This window comes from Marmota monax, unplaced genomic scaffold (assembly GCF_021218885.2).
Source record: "Marmota monax isolate L192 unplaced genomic scaffold, Marmota_monax_Labrador192_F-V1.1 WCK01_AAM20220418_F8-fsc00037, whole genome shotgun sequence".
NCBI classification, from domain to species: Eukaryota; Metazoa; Chordata; class Mammalia; order Rodentia; family Sciuridae; genus Marmota; species Marmota monax.
This window is the reverse complement of record NW_026693245.1, coordinates 4,347,658-4,368,841: the sequence shown is the minus strand read 5'-3', so window position 1 is coordinate 4,368,841 and position 21,184 is coordinate 4,347,658. Positions and strand designations below refer to the sequence as shown.

The 21,184-nt window shown below is 36.3% G+C and overlaps 1 protein-coding gene across 1 annotated transcript in view; it reads left to right on the top strand.

Annotated features, from left to right (window-relative positions):
* Positions 1 to 21,184, top strand: part of Emb (embigin) — a 60,586-nt gene that overhangs the window by 14,249 nt on the left and 25,153 nt on the right. The window contains exons 3-4 of the mRNA XM_058583142.1: positions 15,347 to 15,536; positions 15,769 to 15,857. Of these exons, the coding sequence (XP_058439125.1) occupies positions 15,347 to 15,536; positions 15,769 to 15,857 (279 nt within the window). The remainder of the gene's footprint in view (positions 1 to 15,346; positions 15,537 to 15,768; positions 15,858 to 21,184) is intronic.

The following is a 21,184-nucleotide window of genomic DNA, read 5'->3' as shown; positions in this document are numbered from 1 at the left end:
GGTGGATGGGGTAGAGAATGTGGGAGGCACAGGGATGTGGGTGGTGCCAGGCTTGCTCCTTTTATAACACCTCTTTCACCAGAACTCAGGGTTCCCCAGAGAGGTACCTGATCCCTTGGTGGGGCCCTCAGTGACCTAAGGACCTTTCACTCTTAAAGGTTCCAACATCTCAATGCTGCTGTTTCATGGCCAAGCCTCTAGTACATGAATTTTGGGAGAACCTCTCACATCTAAACCACAGTACCCGGCAACTGTTCCCCATCCCTCCACCATGGGAGGACATATGATTTAATAATCACAGACACTTTATTAACACCAAAAAGTCAGATGTTGTTGCTCAGAGGCCCAAGACAGCCCAAGTGGGACAGCAAACCTGATCTATTATAATTCCATCTCATCCCTCCTTTCTGCTTCTTCTGATCAAATGCTCCCTATTTTAGAGAGTTAAGCCAAAACCCACATCTCTGATAAGGCTCAGGTAGATAAGAGCTACGTGTTTCTCTGATGTTTGTATATATATATATATATATATTTTTTAATGAACTTTTAATTATGTAAGTAAAATAGAATTTATTTAAAAAAACATTAAAACATTATTTCCAGCATTCTAATAAATTTAAAGAATCTGAAAACCCTCCTGCCACATCTAAGCATGTCTTCAGTACAGTAAACCTTATCTTAAATATACAGCCAAGGACAAATGAAAGTAAAGACAATTTCTACTGACCAAAATTGGTAATCAGAGTGTCAAGCCTGGGACTTGATGTTGTGTTGGGTTTCCTTGTGTCTGTGGCCAAGGTACTTAAGTTTTAAGAGCCACAGAAATATAAAAACCCAGCCTTGAATCTATGCCAGGAGAGGAGAGTAGGAACTGGAAAACCCCAGAAAGCTGATCCTTCCCTGGCTACAAACAGTGGAAGGTTTGACCTGGCATCAGCTGACAGCTGGGTGGGGCATCAGCTGACAGCACAAGGTGATGACAAGTTGGTTTCTTTGTTTTGCCTTTTTCCGCATTAAAAACAAAAGGTTCCCATTACTGTCAATTAAAAATACACCCTAAACCCCCCAAAGATTCCTCTGATTATTCAAAGATATGGGCCTGCTCTGGAGGACGTTTAGATTGCACATTTATATTACTTGCATTACAAGCTGACAAATAACAGAAAACGATCCCTGGCAGGTGCTTTTTCCACAGGAAAACCATAAAAAACTTCAGTGGAAGGACACATTGTCCACCTGGCTCTGCAGTCCATATTGAGAATGTGACCCAAGAGAAATACTAAAAACAACAAAGCCACCCCTGGTCTGCGAGCCAGCCAAGGAGCTGTAGACTAGATGTTCCTGAACTTCACATCACAGTACTAGATAGGCACACAAAGGAACAAATGTTAGAAATATGAGAAACGTGGGAAGTGAACATTGTACTATCCAAACAGAACTTCTAGAGATAAAAGTCACAAACTTGACAGACCATGTCAAAGCCCTGCTGCTACCCAGCACTTCTATCACTGTTCTATCCCCTCTTTCATGTGATAACTTCTATTCAAAGTGTGCTTCTTTCCCATTCTCTGTATGTGTGTGCATGCATGCACAGGTGTGGCATATACATGAGCAACATAAAAACTATATAGTACTGTTTTAGCATATAGTACTGCATATGTGTGTATATATACTTACACATATGTGTATGTATATAGTATATGCACCATATACTTCTGTTTTATATACATACAGTAGTCTTCCATTCTTCAGGGGGGAATATTCCAAGACCTCCAGTGGATTCCCTAAACCATAGTACTGAACAGTACATGAGCAGTCTTCTTTATCCATGGGCTCTGAATCTGTGGATTCAAAAATATTAAAAAATATTTAGGGATAAAAACATGTACCGAACGTTTACAGCTTTTTTTGTCATTATTTCCTAAACAACACAGTGAATGGCAATTTACACACAATGTACATGATATGAGGTATTCTAAGTAATCCAGTGTGTAGGAGGATATATGTAGATCATATGCTTTGAGTATCTATGGATTTTGGATTCTGAATCCCTCACAGATTCTGGGAGATGGTTGTTCTATGTTTTCCCCTGTATATACACATCTATAATAAAGTTTAATGTATAAATTAGACATAGTAAGAGATTAACAACAACAATAATAAAAAGTATGTAAAATGTCATCACTCTCAAAATATCTTACTGGACTGTACTTACCTTCTTGTTGTGGTGATATGAGATGATAGTTAAAGGAAGCACTTTCTGACTTCTCTTTGGGATATCCAGATTGCCAGCTTCACTACTCTTGCCCTTTGGTGAAATAAGATTGCTTGAGCACAAGCACTGTGATATGTTATGACAGTTATAATCTGACAATGATAATGGATAATAAGTGATTAATAGGCAGAAAGCAAATACATTTTAAGCGATCTGATGGACAGAGGCTGATTCCTGTCCCTGGAGGTACAAAGTGGGGTGATGTGAATATGCTACTCAGAATGGCATCCAATTTAATACTTATACATTGTCTATTTCTGGAATTTTCTTTTTTTTAAAAAAAATATTTAACTTTTGGTGTAGATGGACACAACACAATGCATTTGTTTTTATGTGGTGCTGAGAATCAAACCGGTGCTAGGCGAGCGCTCTACCACTGAGCCACAATCCCAGCCCCTGGAATTTTCCATTTAATATTTTCAAAGCAGGTAAATGAAATCATGGAAATTATATAGTATTGTTTTGTATTTTTAAATATTAATAGAATATCCCTATGTATTTTTTTGAAAGTTGCTTTTTTTCCCTCCACCATCAGCTTGGAGATTTAGCCATATTACATATGATGTAGCATGTTTCTTTTACTTGTATGTACAGTGTAAATATACCAGTTTACTTAGCCTTTTTTTTTCTTGATGAGTTTGCTTATATTCTTTTCTATTATAAATCATATAGAAATGAGCACCCTACATATATTTCCCAGGGCAAAATTTTGAATATTTCTGTTGGATAAATAGCACGAAGTAGAATTACTTAAGAAATTACATGTATTTTTTATCTTCATAGACACTTCAAAATTGCCCTCCAAAATATCTGGATGGTTTGCCTCTTCCCCTGCCCGTATAGTTGAACACAATTTTCCCTACATGTTCTCTAATTCTTCATAGTATCAGACTCTGGTTTTTGCTGGTGAGTACGAGAAGCTGTAGCACTATTGTTTTCATTTGCATTTTGGAGTTGGACATACTTTTGCCTGTGAGAGCATGTACTTGTGTTAATATTCTTTACCAGTTTCGGTATTGGTTTTTAAAAGTTGATTTAAATGAGGGAGATATAAATTTTGAAGACTGATTCTTTCTGGACTTTTAATGGAAGTTGTAGGTATTTTCTCCCATTTGCTTTTAAACCTATATGCTTTTTTTTTATTGTGAAAAATTTTCACTCTATGTTTTTTTCTGTTATTTTCAAGTTTTTGCTCTTCACTTTTTAACCCAGTGTGAACACAGTTTTATGATTTGTGTGTGACAGGGAACTAATTTTATTGTTATTATTTTGTGTAGATATTAGTATCTCAACTCCCTTAATGTTGTATTCCTTTTTCCTACAGTGTTGAAATATCACACGCTAGTTAGAGTCCAGATTCCTATATTATTGTTTCTTAACTGTTTGAGTATTTTTCAAGCTACCCAAAGTAATAAATAAATTTTATCTGATGCACTGCTCACACATTCACACACATGAAACAAAAATTTCATCAAACAACCCTTTCCCCCTCATACGTGTGCTACATTTGGATAATTTCTCTTGTTCTTCTGAACCCATGAAAAAGCAAATCTGGTCATAACTACTAAATTATTTTCTGACCTGTGAGTAGGTTTTGACTTGCAACTTGAAAAATTCTGCCTATTTTATTCCATCAATTTCTTGATGTTTCCTGCATTAATACATTAATATTAGTTTTTAAAACACATCTCATATCTTTGTGTTTGTTTTTTTAAATAGATTTTACTATTCTTGGATTTTTACTTTTGCATTTATATATTTTTTTTTTAAGCAATGCCTAGGTGGTCCATGGGATACATGTATGGGGGCCCCAATCATTTTCTTTGTTAAAAGGCCAAACTTTTGCTGTGAATTCTGATTTTTGACTAAAGGTAGATTTCAGATTTGACTGCAGGTTTTTAATGTTGCTGATATTTTCACTGTGCTGATATTTCACTATGGGTCATTTTAACTTGACTACCATTGAAGGTGTTGGATTAGCTAGAACAAATTGGATAATTCCCAAGTAACCTGGTTCTTTTTGATAGCTCACTGAAGGCCATAAATTATTAGAAACCCAGCCATATATATATATATTTTTATATTGGTCACTTCCATCCAGTGCATCCAGGCTTCCTCCTTCTTTCCTCTATTCCTATTTTTTCTTCCCTCTCTTCTTTTCTTCTTTTCATTTATAGAGAATTGCTGGAAGAAAAATAAAAAAAGAGCAAGGGAAAGAAGATGAGGGGAAAGTAAATGTGTTAAAGCACATATGGGTAAAGAAAAGAGATTAGCAGGAAAAATTGTCCACCTGCTTCCCCATCCTCATGTTAGTCTTAGGAAACAGGTTTGTTTTGTGAGACAATTTAAATCAGGAGTCCCAGAACTGAGAAGCAGAAAGCAGCACAGAAGACTAAACAAATCTTATGTATGATGCAATCTATGGGAAAGGATATGTCATCAAAGCACAAGATCTTTCTGAATTGGAAAACAAGCATGTTCCACAAATGGAAATGTTTATCTCCAACAATGAGAACCAAGTCAGGTGCGATCCAGAAATGAATATTTACTCTAGATCTAACTAAGAAGAATATGAAGGGATGTTTTGATAGTCTTTAAGGTACACTTGCATTTGCAATCCAGAGTTTCCTCTTCTGTGAATTGCTTTGCATTCTGTATTGCTATTGATGCTATGGCAATTAGATTGACTAATATTGGTTATAAAAAATCTTATTAAAGAGAAAAATAAATTTTTGTTAAAATTTCTGTTCATATTTTTTCATGAAATGACTGTGAAAGAGCCCCCTCCTATAGTGTTTTTTTAGTTAACTTATTTATTATAATTAGGCATATATGACAGCAGAATGTGTTTTGATTCATTGTACACAATTGTAGCACAACTTTTCATCTCCCTGGTTGTATACAATGTAGCGTGGCACCATATGTGCAGTCATACGTGTACCTAGGGTAATGATTCCATCTCATTGCACCATCTTTCTTGCCCCCATGCTCCCTCCCGACCCCTCCCTTCCCTTTACCCAATCAAAGTTTCTCCGTTTTTCCCCATGTCCTACCCCACCCCCATTATGAATCAGTATCCACTTATTAGAGAGAATATTCGGACTTTGTTTTTTGGGGATTGGCTTACTTTGTTAACATGATATTCTCCAATTCTGTCCATTTACTTGCAAATGTAATAAATTTATTTTATTTTAATGCTGAGTAATATTCCATTGTGTATATATATATATATATATATATATATATATATATATATATACAATTTCTTTATTCATTCATCTATTGAAGGGCATCTAGGTTGCTTCCACAGTTTAGCTATTGTGAATTGAGCTACAATAAACATTGATGTGGCTGCATAGCTATAGTATGTTGATTTTAAGTCCTCTGGGTATAGACTGAGTGGATTAGCTGGATCAAATGGTGGTTCCATTGCAAGTTTTCTAAGGCTCCATACTGCTTTCCAGATTGATTACACCAATTTGCAGTCCCACCAGCAATGTATGAGTGTGACTTTCCCCCCACCATTTAGATGTTTTAAAGTAAAGGAGTACTTTTTGGGTTTTGACTGATCCTTCCTTGAATCTGTAGATTAATGTTGAGGAGAACTGAATGTTTTTGCAATATAGTAGTGCCACTTGTGATCTAGATCCCATTTGATTTAGGGTATCTACTATAGTTAATCTTAATTGTATTTATTTATGTTTGAATTGTTATCTTCTCTGCTACCAAGAGCAATTTTTAATTAACCTCTATATCATACATAGCATATAATAGTACTGAACAAATTTGTTTTGGCTGAAAACTGAATCAACCTCTTATTCATTCCTGCATATCTCCTTAAGTATTTTGTGGCTAGAATTTCTCATTCACCTCCCCAGGCAGCATTTTTTGTAAACCTGAAACCAAATTCTAAGGCAAGATGCCTGATCTCTCTAGAGAAGTGTTTCAGTACTTTAAATTCTATATTCCAGGATCCACTTGCATTATTAAAATCAGTTCAGCAAAAATTCATCAAGAAAGAGTTTACAGTGGTGAACAAAGCAGACATCTTTCTACTGCTCTCCCCTGAATATCTTATAGTTTACATTCCAGTGGGGAGAGGCAGTGAATAAATAGGTAGACAAATTAATTAAAAAGATAACACTGGGCAGTTTCAAGTGCAGGGAAATAAATCAAAGGTGATATGATAGAGAGTGACTGTAGAGAGCAGAGTTGGAAAAAGCGGGCAGGGGAGCCCTCTTTGAGAAGGAGGCGTGTAGGCTTGTACTAAAATGCATATTACTAAGACTATAGAATCAAAATCTCTGGGAGGAGGAGGCCTGGGTATCTGCATTTTTAGAATTTTAGAAGTTGATAGCCTGAAACATGAACCATTTGGCTGGGGTGAAATCTCCAGGATAGACATGAATCTGCAATCGCCTGTATTTTGAACACAATCTTTATCAAAATAGTGGGTCATGCTGTACATTAGGTGTTCATGAGTTCTCCACTTGATTGGGTGAGTCCTAAGGCATCTGTGCTTAATTATTCTTTAATGAAGTCCAGTTATTTTTTAATCTTTATCCCCCTGATATATCCATGGTGCAGAAAGAAGACCAAGGGATGAAGAAGCCAATTTTGAATGCTTTGTATACCCTAGTCTTAACTCATCATAGCCATAGACTTACCAATTCTATACAGTATGTGTGTGTGGGGGGAGGTTCTACATAAGATTCCCTAGATTTATTTTAAAATTAGTTTTGCTACTAAAAGAATTTTTAAAGCCAATAGAAAAATTCATTACAAAATTTAATAGTCCCTTATACTGGGGAATCTATAGATACAACATTTTCATTTGCTCCTGTTTTCTTACATTGTTTTAAAGTGAAGGTGTACTGCTTACATTGTTTTATTAAAGTGAAGGTGTACTGGCCAAGTGTGGTGGTACATGACAGCAATCCTAGTGACTCAGGAGACTGAGGCAGGAGGATCACCAGTTTGAGGCCAGTCTCATCAACTTAGTGAGGCCCTAAGCAACTTAATGAGACCCTGTCAAAAAAAAAAAGGCTAGGGATGTGGTTCAGTGGTAAAATGCCCCTGGGTTCAATCCCCAGTACCTAAATAAATAAATAAAATAAAGCTGTACAAAATGGTTCAAAGTAAGTAGAAACTTTTCATCAACAGAGAGAAGGTGGAAGTTGGAGGATAGTTATTGCATGAAGTTTTCTTAATTTGCAAATGCAAAAGAGATGGTAAAATGTAAAAATGTGATTTATAGCTCCAGGAACAGTAAAAGAGGACTAGCTGTGAGTGGAATGTACAGGGCAGGGGTGGGCTCTTCTGATTCCTGGACTGATGCCCAAACCTAGACCTTGCATTCTCTGCACCCCCATATGTAACCTCAGGGTTTGCCTTTTAGATTGGCTGAACAGGTATTATAATTAACACCTTGCAGAATTTATTATGGGGACCAAGTATTAAAGATGGTCCATATTTTTGTAAGCACCAAATAACATAATTGCTATGGAATATTAATCATGAAGTGGAAGAAGGCACATTTGAAACAGTCATTGTAAATCTTGGTAGGTGTGAATGAGCTAGGTTCATGATCTCAACCATAGAAGCAGTCTTTAATCAGTGAAGCAGGAACTGATTTATTGAATAGATTTTCCTTATCAGAATTGAGGGGAAGGCTGGAAACCCAAGTCCTGGAAATACCAAGGACCTAAGGAGGACAGACAGTAAGAAATACTGAAATAAGTCTAGTTAGGATATTACTGTTGGTACTGTACAATCTTGATATAAGTGCCTAGAATAGATTCACACAGTAGATTGTTTTAATTGATTTTTAAAAAATACATGACAGCAGGATGTATTACAATTCTTATTACATGTATACAGTACAGTTTTTCATATCTCTGGTTGTATATAAAGTACGTTGACATCAATTCGTGTCTTCATACATGTATTTTAGATAATTATGTCTATCACATCCCACCATCATTGTTAATCCCCTGCCCACTCCTTTTCCCTCCCACCCCTCTTCCCTATCTAGAATTCATCTATGCCTCCCATGCTTCTCCTCCCTATCCTACTATGAGTCAGCCTCCTTACATGAGAGAAAACATTCGGCATGTTTTTTTTTTTGGGTTGGCTAACTTCACTTAGCATTATCTTCTCCAACTTCATCCATTTACCTGCAAATGCCATGATTCTATTCTCTTTTATGGCTGAGTAAAATTCCATTGTGTACATAGGCCACATTTTTTTTAATCCATTCATCCCTGAAGGGCACCTAGGTTGGCTCCACAGTTTAGCTATTGTGAATTGTGCTGCTATAAACATTGATGTGGCTGTGTCCCTATTGTATGCTGTTTTTAAGTCTTTTGGGTATAGACTGAGATAGCTGCACCAATTTTCAGTCCCACCAGCAGTGTATGAGTGTACCTTTTTCCCCACATCCTTGCGAACACTTATTGTTGTTTGTCTTCATAATAGCTGCCATTCTGACTGGAGTGAAATGATATCTTAGAGTAGTTTTGATTTGCATTTCTCTAATTGCTAGAGATGATGCACATATTTTCATGTGTTGATTGATTGTATATCACCTTCTGAGAAGTGTCTGTTCATGTCCTTGGCTCATTTATTGATTGGGTTATTTGTTTTTTTGGTGTTTAGCTTTTTGAGTTCTTTATATATCTTAGAGATTAGTGCTCTATCTGATGTGTGAGGGGTAAAAATTTGCTCCTCGGATGTAGGCTCTCTATTCACCTCACAAATTGTTTCTTTTGCTGAGAAGAAACTTTTTAGTTTGATTTCATCCCATTTATTGATTCTTGGTTTTAATTTTTGTGCTATAGAAGTCTTATTAAGGAAGTTGGGGCCTAATCCCACATGTTGAAGATTAGGGCCTACTTTTTATTCTATTAGATGAAGAGTCTCTGGTTTAATTCCTAGGTCCTTGATCCACTTTGAGTTGAGTTTTGTGCATGGTGAGAGATAGGAGTTTAATTTCAGCCCCTAGATTTTTTTTTTTAAAATACTTTTTTAGTTGTAGGTGGACACAATACCTTTATTTATTTATTTGTTTGTTTGTTTGTTTTATGTGGTGCTGAGGATCGTGCTCATACATGCCAGGTAAGTGTTCTATTACTAAGTTACAATCCTGGCCCCACACAGTAGATTTTTAATAGAACTGTTACATGGATAGGTAAATGAAAGGCATGTAGTAGGTATGTCATAAATAAGTTGGACAAATGGATGAATGAATAGTGATGCACTGTGATTTCTGTATCTTTTAATTAGCTCTTTTTAGTTATACATGGCAGTAGAGTATATTTTGACATATTATGCATAATGGAGAATCACTTCCCATTCTTGTGATTGTACATGATGTGGAGTTTTACTGGTTGTGTATTCAAATATGAACATGGGAAAGTTGTGTCTGATTCACTCTACTGTCTTTCCTATGATTGCTGTACACTTGCTGTTGCTACTGTGATTAGTTTCTCAGTTCTGGATTCCTTCCTAACTGTAAAGCCCTGGGTAGGTGAATATGATTTGTGAGGTGTCCAGGCCTGTAGGGCATAGGGGAGGAGTATCCAGCTCTAGGTGTCCACCTGAGTACAGAGCTTTCCCTTTCTTTGTACTTCATGGAGTAGAAGGGTGTTGAGATTCCTGTCACCCCATATAGTGATAAAACCCACTGCTATAGTGTTGGATAACTTTCATGTTAATTACTTGGAAATAATAACAGCAAATCAATTTGATCATAATACAACAATGTAACCATTTGCTGTGGTTTTCTAGGAACTGATAAACATAATGCTGTGATGTTCCAGTCTTTATACTATGGAAAGATGTTTAATTTTTGGATTATTAATGTTATTTCCACAAATCAGATATTATATTGTTGAAAACAAGAAGAAAGATGCAGTTTTGAAACTCAAATAAAACTGTGCACCACCATTTCCCAGTTTTCTTTGAAATGATCTTAAATCAGTTTAGTCTTTTCAGAATGTATTTCAGAAAGTGAGCAAGTTTTTACCGTCTTAGAAGTGTAATGTCATGGATGTTGTTGCAAAACTTCAAAACAGCAGAAATGCATTGCAGTTATGCAATATTCAGGAAGTTGAAATGTTGTTTGTTGAGTTCACATTTGTTGGCTAACCACAAAAGATTTTAATGTGAGTGGTAGAACTTTCTACGTATTTATGATGCTGTGACTACTTGACAGGAAGAAAAGCAAGCTGCAGTAATATTACAGGAAAACATGAGACAACAGTTAGGCTCAGAGGATGGTCTGACACTCAAAAAGCCTGTATTGTGGTTTATATCATATAAAAGAACACATGGTGAGGGTGTGGCTGAGCGAATTTTTTAAATGTGCTGGTTGTGCCAGTCAGTATCATCCTGTTCACATTGTCCTTTGCTACATTTAAAGTTCTAAGTTAGTTTCATCTTCTATTAAGATTATCTTTCATTTAAAATCTTGGTTGAACAGTTTGAAGGTGATGAATAAGTTAATTTCAATGTTACAAGAATTTCATATCATTGAGAGTGGGTTTATACTACTGGTTAGGAGGATCTGAATCTAAATTTGAGATTCGGTGCTCATCTATAAAGTAGGAATGATAACCATAATACTTCTGAGAACTGTTTGAAGATTAAGTGATACAATCAACATATAACTCATAAAGGAAGAAAAGTTTATTTTGGTTGGTTTCAGAGGCCTTAGTTTATGATCAACCAACTCAGTTGCTCTGGGTGTGAGGTGAGGCAGAACACCATGGTAGGAGGGCGTGGCAGAGAAGAACTACTCAGTACTCCATAGAAGAAAGCAGAGCTGGTGGGTGGGAAGGGACTGCAGAGAAGATAAACTCTCGCAGGGAACACTCCTGTGTCCTACCTCCTTCTTTCACACCCCACCTGCCTATAGGTACCACCCAGTGAGTCCTTTGAAATTATTAATCTATCAAATGGATTAATCCATTGATAGGTTGCCGCTTTCATGATCTAATTATTTTACTCCTGAATCTTTCTACATCAACACAGGAGCTTTTGGAGGATCCATCACATGCAAGCCACACCAGGAACATACATTGAACAATTCCTATATTATATCACCAGTGCTCTTTCGTATGATAGCATTTTCTGTAGTCTAATGAAAATATCCATTGTCCTAATTTGCCAATGAGAAAAATGGGGCAAACAAGGAAACTGCAGTATTCATTCCATAGACACTTTTTCTTTTCTTTTTTGCAAATGAAAGATGTCTCATCAGGGCAGTTAAATAATCTGAGTTTTACTTTTACAAAAGTACAACTTTTTATATTATAAAAAATAGATTAAGGAAGAGAAGCTAGCAAGAAAATTTAAGAGGTCATTTGCCTGGTTCTGGTAAAAGGTAATGAAGACTTACAATGAGGAAATTTGATTGACATTTCAGAGATGAGATGAACTGAATCCTATTGCATGTGAGTCAGGATTAGTATGGTGAAATAGAAGCAATGTAAAGGGAATTTCAAGGGATAGGTAGTCTCCAGCAATATTTGTTATTCCAGGGATATGAAATAGTAAAGCATGAGCTGTGCAAATATGTCATCAGGCTAAATAGTAGACCTTTTTTAACCTAAGTGAAAGCATTTTTTTTTATGGTAATATGATGGGTGAAGACACCAAAATGTATTGTATTGAGGTGGGAATGCAGCTGAGATCAGAGACTGTGAAGTTAATTATTTGAAGAAATTGACTAATTCAGTCATTCTTTTTGGCAGAAATTTCACTAAGAGATGGAACTAAATTTTAAGGGTACCCCAGAGCTAAATGTGTAATGAGGAACATTTAGAGATACCAATTTCAGGACAAAAAATACAGTTGACCCTGAAATATTTTCTCTCATAGCTACCACCACATGTAATTCCTACTATGTGGTAAGCACTCACCCAATACAGTGAAATGTGTAAATTCCTTCAGCTTTTACTTACTCAGTTTTTGCCCTGTATAATTTGACTCTTGTTCAGGTCTTTTATACCTTGGCTTTTGTTTTTTCTTTTTAAGAGTAAAACTCCATTCAGCAATTTTGCAGTTACACAAGCAGTTATTTCAAGCCTGTGCTCACAAAGCACTTCACACTGGCTGTATTTCCCTGTTTGCAAACTTTGCACCTTGCCATTGCTTGAGAAAGCATTTTATGCAGTTTTAAATGTAATTAAAAGTGATAGGACATTCACTTTAGTTATGTTTCTTTTTCTTTATAAACTTTGGCTCTGCATTTCACAAGAATGCACAGGAGGGACTTGGGAGATTGGTTTACGTAATGCAGTGTGCCTTTGCCCTTCCCTGACCTTTCTGAGGAGCTGCACAGCTCTGACATGTGCACAGTTGCTTCCCTGCTTTTCCATGTTGTATTACCCAAGTGTGATAAATATCATGTCCCTAAATATTACAGTTTTGTTTAAAAAGATGCATCAGTTTTGTTTTTTAAATATTTATTTTAATTAAATTTTACTTTAAATAAAAATATTTATTTTATATCTTTGTTTTATTTATTTATTTTTATGTGGTGCTGAGGATCAAACCCAGGGCCAAGCATGTGCTAGGCGAGCACTCTGCTGCTGAGCTACAACCCCAGCCCCCCAAAAGATGCATTAGTTTTAAAGTATCTTATTGTCTTCAGCTTTCTCAACATGACTGTCTCTCCTGTTTTTAATTGTCTGTTGAATAAAGCAGATCATGTAACATTTTCTCACAATCTGAATGTTCTTGACTCCCATGGGATATGGTTCAATTTGTTCTTTCATTCTCTATATTTCCTGTAAACTGGGAGTTGGATGGGGGGACTTCCTCTGTGTCAGGATTCCCCTTTCCCCTTCTGGACAGATGACTGCCCAGGTGGTGGGGTATCATTCTATTTTTGAGATGACAGCACAGTTAATACAAAATGCTGAGATCCACGATTCCCTTGGTATTGAGCACCACTGAGTTATATTTATATGTTTTGTTTATTTATTTATTGGGTGGAATTCTTCTCCTGGACTGTTTGAGCTAGTGGTAGAGCTGGTGTCAAGGTATGTGCTTAATATTTTTCCTTTATCTTAACCACTATTCAGAATGAAAGTTGGTACTGTAATGTCCTCTGTAAATGGAAGTGTGTGTGGGCGCGCGCGCGCGTGCGTGTATGTGTGTGTGTGTGTGTAAGAGAGAGACAGAAAAATAGATAAGGAATGGCTCCTGCCATCCTGACTCTACTGGACCCCCTGTTGAGATCTGGGAGTCTGACTGGTTAATAAAGCTTATCCTTGCTGTCTTGGTCAGAGGTCCTGAAATCTTAACTGCAGACTCCCGGATGAACAGGATTGGTCCCTATTATCCCATCCTCATTGCTAAAACATTGGGGAAGAAAAGCTTCCCCTCTTCCCCTTTAGATTCCACTAATTAAATTGATGAAAGATTAGCAAAGAAAAAGAAGATTTAATTATGTATGTATAGTAGTTCACAGAAACAGTGTGACTCAAAGGGGCAATTAGGAGGCTGGGGATGTGGCTTAGTGGTGTGAGAGCACCTGGCACGCACAAAGTCCTGGGCTCTATCCCCAGCATGGCAAAAGTAAAGAAAGAAAGCAAAAAAGAAAAGAAAGAAAGAGAGTTAGAATTAAGGCTTAGTTTGCATTTAATTTTTTTAAAATTTAACTGATACATAATAATTGCATGTATTTTAAAGGTACAATATAATATTTAGATATAAGATATAATGGTAAATGATCACATCTGGATAATTTGCACATCACTTATCATTTCTTTATGTTGGGAGCATTCAACATCTTCTCTACTAGCTATTGTGAAATATGCAATTGATTGTTGTCAACCTTAGTTATCCTACTATTATGAAGAACATTCTAAGTTATTCCTTCTGTCCAGTTTTACCCCTGTACCTGTTAACCATCCTCTCTCCACCTGCCTCTCCCCCCACTTCTCATCCTCTGATAATCATTATTCTACGCTCTGTTTTTATGAAATCAGCTTTCTTAGCTTACATGTATAACTGAGATCACAGGGTAAGTAAGTTTCTGTGCCTGATGCTTCACTAAACAATGTCCTCCAGGCTCATCCATACACCATCTTGACAAAGAAAGGAGAGGGGCGAAGGGCCACTTATGGGAAAAAAACAGATTTCTTCTTGGAAAGATAAGCCAGCCCATAGGAGAAAAGATAGCAGACATGATGTTTTTATGGCAGTGTCCATTCAGATGTGGCATGGATACTTCTCTAGTGATGAGAATTATCTTCCTTGTTTGCTTTTGGGGAGGGGATTTATGACAAGTGAGTTCTTCTGAGTGCTTTTTGGAGGCTCTATGTTTAGTCAGATAAAAGATTTCAGTAACTCAATGCCTGCTGCTCAAAATAAATTTTTATACTTTATTGGCATATCCTGGACTCCTTTCATATATGTAGGTGTGTACATATGTGTATATACAGATGTTATGACTGTTATCAATTCATAACATCTTATGAATTGATACTGATGTTTGGAATTCAGTTAAAATTTAGAACTATAGGATGCCTATGTAAATTCTCTTTTTTTAGATTTACAGGTTCTTAAGAATACCAGGAATGACAGAATATAGCATCTCAGTCCAATCCACACTACACACAAAGCATTCTTGCGACATGTTCCAACACTATGTTTATTGAAAAGATTTGAAATAGGCCCTCTAGTCTCAATCCACTAGTGTGGGTTGGTGTTTACAGTTATACTGTTCCCACACTTTCAGAGCACATGGAGTATATTTTTTAGTACTCTCTTCCCTATATCCTATTTAGCTATCATGATTTCAAGAGATAAATATCACAGACTTATGCTTTTGTGATTCTGTTAATGTTGTATCAAAACTTTTCTTCAGCTGTGCCTGTGAAGGAGAATAAGAAAAGTAACCAGATCTATGTTGACAGAGGAATAATTCTTCAAATAAATGGATGGAATGTTGAGAAACTGTTCATATAGCACCATTGAAAATTTAGAAAAGGTTTTATATATTGGATTTCCCTGCAAATGTAACTTTTAAAACATTTTTTTGTCTTTCATGACTTACAGACAAGTCCAGTATGCTAGTAGAAAAAAATATCACATTAGAAAAGCCTTCTAATATGGAACTCACATGCCAGTTCACAACATCTGGAGATTTGAATTCAATAAACATTACTTGGAGAAAAGGTGATGAGCTACTTGAGAATAATAATTATCTCATTAATGCATCAGGAAACACCCTGTATACCCAATACACGTGAGTATACAATATTTTCAATCTATGTTGATAGCCAGAATTGGTTTTATCCTAAATATTTTTACTGACAATAAAAATTCCTTTGCAGTTAATGAATGTTAAGCTAATATTCTAATTTGCATGTTTACAGAATTATTTCTGTTTTTAAATTTTGATTAATTGTTAAGTCTTCATTTTCATTAAGAAGTATTTGAAGAACTAAGCCTGGATTAATAATTTAAATTACCTTTAGGTTCACCATCATTAATAGCAAACAAATGGGAAGTTATTCCTGTTTCTTTGAAGAGGAAAAGGAACAAAAGGGAACATTTAATATCAAAGGTCAGTATTAATAACTTGAGAAATAATAACTTCAGCATTATGTTCTTAGATTTTTAAGTCCCTGATTTTAATTATTATTGTAATAATACACACAATGAAGTTGGGAAAAAAAATTACATGCTTTCCATTGACTCACAAAGGTGACCTTGAAAATGGTCTTGCATTCCCTAATCCACTCCCCTCTCTGCTTCCATCTCTTAGTTTAAATACAGGTTTTACTTCCAAAGGCCAGCCTGCCAAGTTTTCATAAATCATATTAGTCTCTTAATTTATTTATTAATTCAGCCTTCTAAATTTAGAGCTTTTGTAATAGTCCTCCAGATTTCTGAGTTACTGTGCTCTCCCAGATTAGGAGAATATGGTTTGGTGTACTACATCCCTGACTCCAGGCCTTGTTATTTTAGAGATCCGTAAAATTTAAAAATAGTATGGAGATGCACAAAGGGTTGAGTACATTTTATATCATCATGTATGGCCGTTTAAAAATACAGCCACGCATCCCTTAACAGCAGGATACACTCTGAGAAATGTGTCATCAGGTGCTTTCCTGTGGGAAACACACAGAGCACCTACAGAAACCTTGATTGTTGGCCTGCGACACACCTGTGCTCTGTAGTGGAGCTTGTGGCTCTTAGGTTAGGACTTTGGAGAATGTGTTACTTCATTGAACACTGTCTGCCATTATAACCAGTGGTAAGAATTTGTGTATCTAAACATGTAACAGGTACAGTAAAGATACAGTATGAAAGATACAAAGTGGTATGCCTTTGTGGGGTGCTCCCGTGAATGGGACCTGAAGGATTGGGAGTCGCCCTGGGTGAGTCAGTGAGTGGGTGGTGAGTATGAGTCAAAGCCTGGGACTTAATTGTCTATCACTGTAGACTTTGTAAACCCTGCACACTTAGGCTACACTAGATTTATAAATGAAAATTTCTTTAATAATAAATCATCTTTAGCTTACTGTAACTTTTTACTTTATAAATTTTAAACTTTTTAAAAACTTTTTTGACTTTTCTAATAGGCTAAAACACAAACATTATATAGCTATGCAAAAATATTTTCTCCATGTAACCAGTGGTAAACCTTTGTTTTTATTAAAGAGTCTTTTTTTTTTTTCAACTTTGTAAATGTTTTTGTTTAAAGTGAAAACACAAATACACATACGAGTCTAGACCTGCACAGAGTCAGACTCATGGCCCTGTCCTCACTGCCACCTCTTGTCCCATGGACAGTCTTTAGGGGCAGCAACACACAAGGAGCTGTCATCTCTCTGATAACAAGTTCTCTTTCTGGAACATTCTTTTTTTTTTTTTTTTAACCAAAACATGATTTATTTTATTTTTTATTTTTTAATTTTTTATTGTTGGCTGTTCAAAACATTACATAGTTCTTGATATATCATATTTCACAATTTGATTCAAGTGGGTTATGAGCTCCCATTTTTACCCCATATACAGATTGCAGAATCACATCAGTTACACATCCATTGATTTACATATTGCCATACTAGTGACTCTCGTGTTCTGCTACCTTTCCTATCCTCTACTATTCCCCCTCCCCTCCCCTCCCCTCCCCTCCCCTCCCCTCCCCTCTTCTCTCTCTGCTCCCTCTACTGACATTCGTTTGTCCCCCTTATATTATTTTTCCCCTTCCCCTCACTTCCTCTTGTATGTACTTTTGTATAACTCTGAGGGTCTCCTTCCATTTCCATGCATTTTCCCTTCTCTCTCCCTTTCCCTCCCACCTCTCATCCCTGTTTAATGTTAATCTTCTTCTCATGCTCTTCGACCCTACTCTGTTCTTAGTTACTCTCCTTATATCAAAGAAGACATTTGGCATTTGTTTTTTAGGGATTGGCTAGCTTCACTTAGCATAATCTGCTCTAATGCCATCCATTTCCCTGTAAATTCTATGATTTTGTCATTTTTTAATGCAGAGTAATACTCCATTGTGTATAAATGCCACATTTTTTTTATCCATTCATCCATTGAAGGGCATCTAGGTTGGTTCCACAGTCTAGCTATTGTGAATTGTGCTGCTATGAACATCGATGTAGCAGTGTCCCTGTAGCATGCTCTTTTTAGGTCTTTAGGGAATAGACCGAGAAGGGGAATAGCTGGGTCAAATGGTGGCTCCATTCCCAGCTTTCCAAGAAATCTCCATACTGCTTTCCAAATTGGCTGCACCAATTTGCAGTCCCACCAGCAATGTACAAGTGTACCCTTTTCCCCACAACCTCGCCAGCACTTGTTGTTGTTTGACTTCATAATGGCTGCCAATCTTACTGGAGTGAGATGGTATCTTAGGGTGGTTTTGATTTGCATTTCTCTGACTGCTAGAGATGGTGAGCATTTTTTCATGTACTTGTTGATTGATTGTATGTCCTCCTCTGAGAAGTGTCTGTTCAGGTCCTTGGCCCATTTGTTGATTGGGTTGTTTGTTCTCTTATTGTCTAATTTTTTGAGTTCTTTGTATACTCTGGATATTAGGGCTCTATCTGAAGTGTGAGGAGTAAAGATTTGTTCCCAGGATGTAGGCTCTCTATTTACCTCTCTTATTGTATCTTTTGCTGAGAAAAAACTTTTTAGTTTGAGTAAGTCCCATTTGTTGATTCTAGTTATTAACTTTTGTGCTATGGGTGTCCTATTGAGGAATTTGGAGCCCGACCCCACAGTATGTAGATCGTAGCCAACTTTTTCTTCTATCAGACGGCGTGTCTCTGATTTGATATCAAGCTCCTTGATCCATTTTGAATTAACTTTTGTGCATGGCGAGAGAAAGGGATTCAGTTTCATTTTGTTGCATATGGATTTCCAGTTTTCCCAGCACCATTTGTTGAAGATGCTATCCTTCCTCCATTGCATGCTTTTAGCCCCTTTATCAAATATAAGGTAGTTGTAGTTTTGTGGATTGGTTTCTGTGTCCTCTATTCTGTACCATTGGTCCACCCGCCTGTTTTGGTACCAGTACCATGCTGTTTTTGTTACTATTGCTCTGTAGTATAGTTTGAAGTCTGGTATCGCTATACCGCCTGATTCACACTTCCTGCTTATCATTGTTTTTGCTATTCTGGGTCTTTTGTTTTTCCATATGAATTTCATGATTGCTTTCTCTATTTCTACAAGAAATGCCGTTGGGATTTTGATTGGCATTGCATTAAACCTATAGAGAACTTTTGGTAATATCGCCATTTTGATGATGTTAGTTCTGCCTATCCATGAACAGGGTATATTTTTCCATCTTCTAAGATCTTCTTTTATTTCTCTCTTTAGGGTTCTGTAGTTTTCATTGTATAAGTCTTTCACCTCTTTTGTTAGGTTGATTCCCAAGTATTTTATTTTTTTTGAGGATATTGTGAATGGAGTGGTTGTCCTCATTTCCATTTCAGAGGATTTGTCGCTGATATACAGGAATGCCTTTGATTTATGCGTGTTGATTTTATATCCTGCCACTTTGCTGAATTCATTTATTAGCTCTAATAGTTTCTTTGTAGACCCTTTTGGGTCTGCTAGGTATAGAATCATGTCATCTGCAAATAGTGATAATTTAAGTTCTTCTTTTCCTATTTTGATGCCTTTAATTTCTTTCGTCTGTCTAATTGCTCTGGCCAGTGTTTCGAGAACTATGTTGAACAGAAGTGGTGAGAGAGGGCATCCCTGTCTTGTTCCAGATTTTAGAGGGAATGCCTTCAATTTTTCTCCATTCAGAATGATGCTAGCCTGAGGCTTAGCATAGATTGCTTTTACAATATTGAGGTATGTTCCTGTTATCCCTAGTTTTTCTAGAGTTTTGAACATAAAGGGATGCTGTACTTTGTCGAATGCTTTTTCCGCATCTATCGAGATGATCATATGATTCTTATTTTTAAGTCTATTGATGTGGTGAATAACATTTATTGATTTCCGTATATTGAACCAGCCTTGCATCCCAGGGATGAATCCTACTTGATCATGGTGCACAATTTTTTTGATAAGTTTTTGTATCCGAGTGGCCAGAATTTTATTGAGGATTTTTGCATCTAGGTTCATTAGAGATATTGGTGTGTAGTTTTCTTTCTTTGAAGTGTCTTTGTCTGGTTTAGGTATCAGGGTGATGTTGGCCTCGTAGAATGAATTTGGAAGTTCTCCCTCTTTTTCTATTTCCCGAAGTAGCTTGAAAAGTATTGGTATTAGTTCCTCTTTAAAGGTTTTGTAAAACTCTGCTGTATACCCATCCGGTCCTGGGCTTTTCTTAGTTGGTAGTCTTTTGATGGTTTCTTCTATTTCCTCAATTGATATTGGTCTGTTTAGGTTGTCTATATCCTCCTGACTCAATCTGGGCAGATCATATGACTTAAGAAATTTATCTATGCCTTCACTATCTTCTAATTTATTGGAGTATAAGGATTCAAAATAATTTTTGATTATCTTCTGTATTTCTGAAGTGTCTGTTGTGATATTGCCTCTTTCATCCCGTATGTTAGTAATTTGAGTTCTCTCTCTTCTTCTCTTCGCTAGCATGGCTAAGGGTCTGTCGATTTTGTTTATTTTTTCAAAGAACCAACTTTTAGTTTTGTCAATTTTTTCAATTGTTTCTTTTGTTTCGATTTCATTAATTTCAGCTCTGATTTTAATTATTTCTTGCCTTCTCCTTCTTTTGCTGTTGTTTTGCTCTTCTTTTTCTAGGATTTTGAGATGAAGTATGAGATCATTTATTTGTTGGTTTTTTCTTTTTTTAAGGAATGAACTCCAAGCAATGAATTTTCCTCTTAGAACTGCTTTCAATGTGTCCCATAGATTCCGATATGTTGTGTCTGTGTTTTCATTAATCTCTAAGAATTTTTTAATTTCCTCCTTGATGTCTTCTATAACCCATTGATCATTCAGTAACCTATTGTTCATTCTCCAAGTGATGTATTCTTTTCCCTTCCTTCTTTTATCGTTGATTTTCAGTTCCATTCCATTATGATCAGATAGGATGCATGGTATTATCTCTACTCCTTTATATTGTCTAAGAGTTGCCCTGTGACATAATATATGATCTATTTTTGAGAAGGATCCATGTGCTGCTGAGAAAAAAGTGTAACTGCTTGATGTTGGGTGGTATATTCTATATATGTCAATTAAGTCTAGGTTATTAATTGTGTTATTGAGTTCTATAGTTTCCTTATTCAACTTTTGTTTGGAAGATCTGTCCAGTGGTGATAGAGGTGTGTTGAAGTCTCCCATGATTATTGTATGGTGGTCTATTAGACTCTTGAACTTGAGAAGAGTTTGTTTGATGAACATAGCTGCACCATTGTTTGGGGCATATATATTTATGATTGTTATGTCTTGTTGGTGTATGGT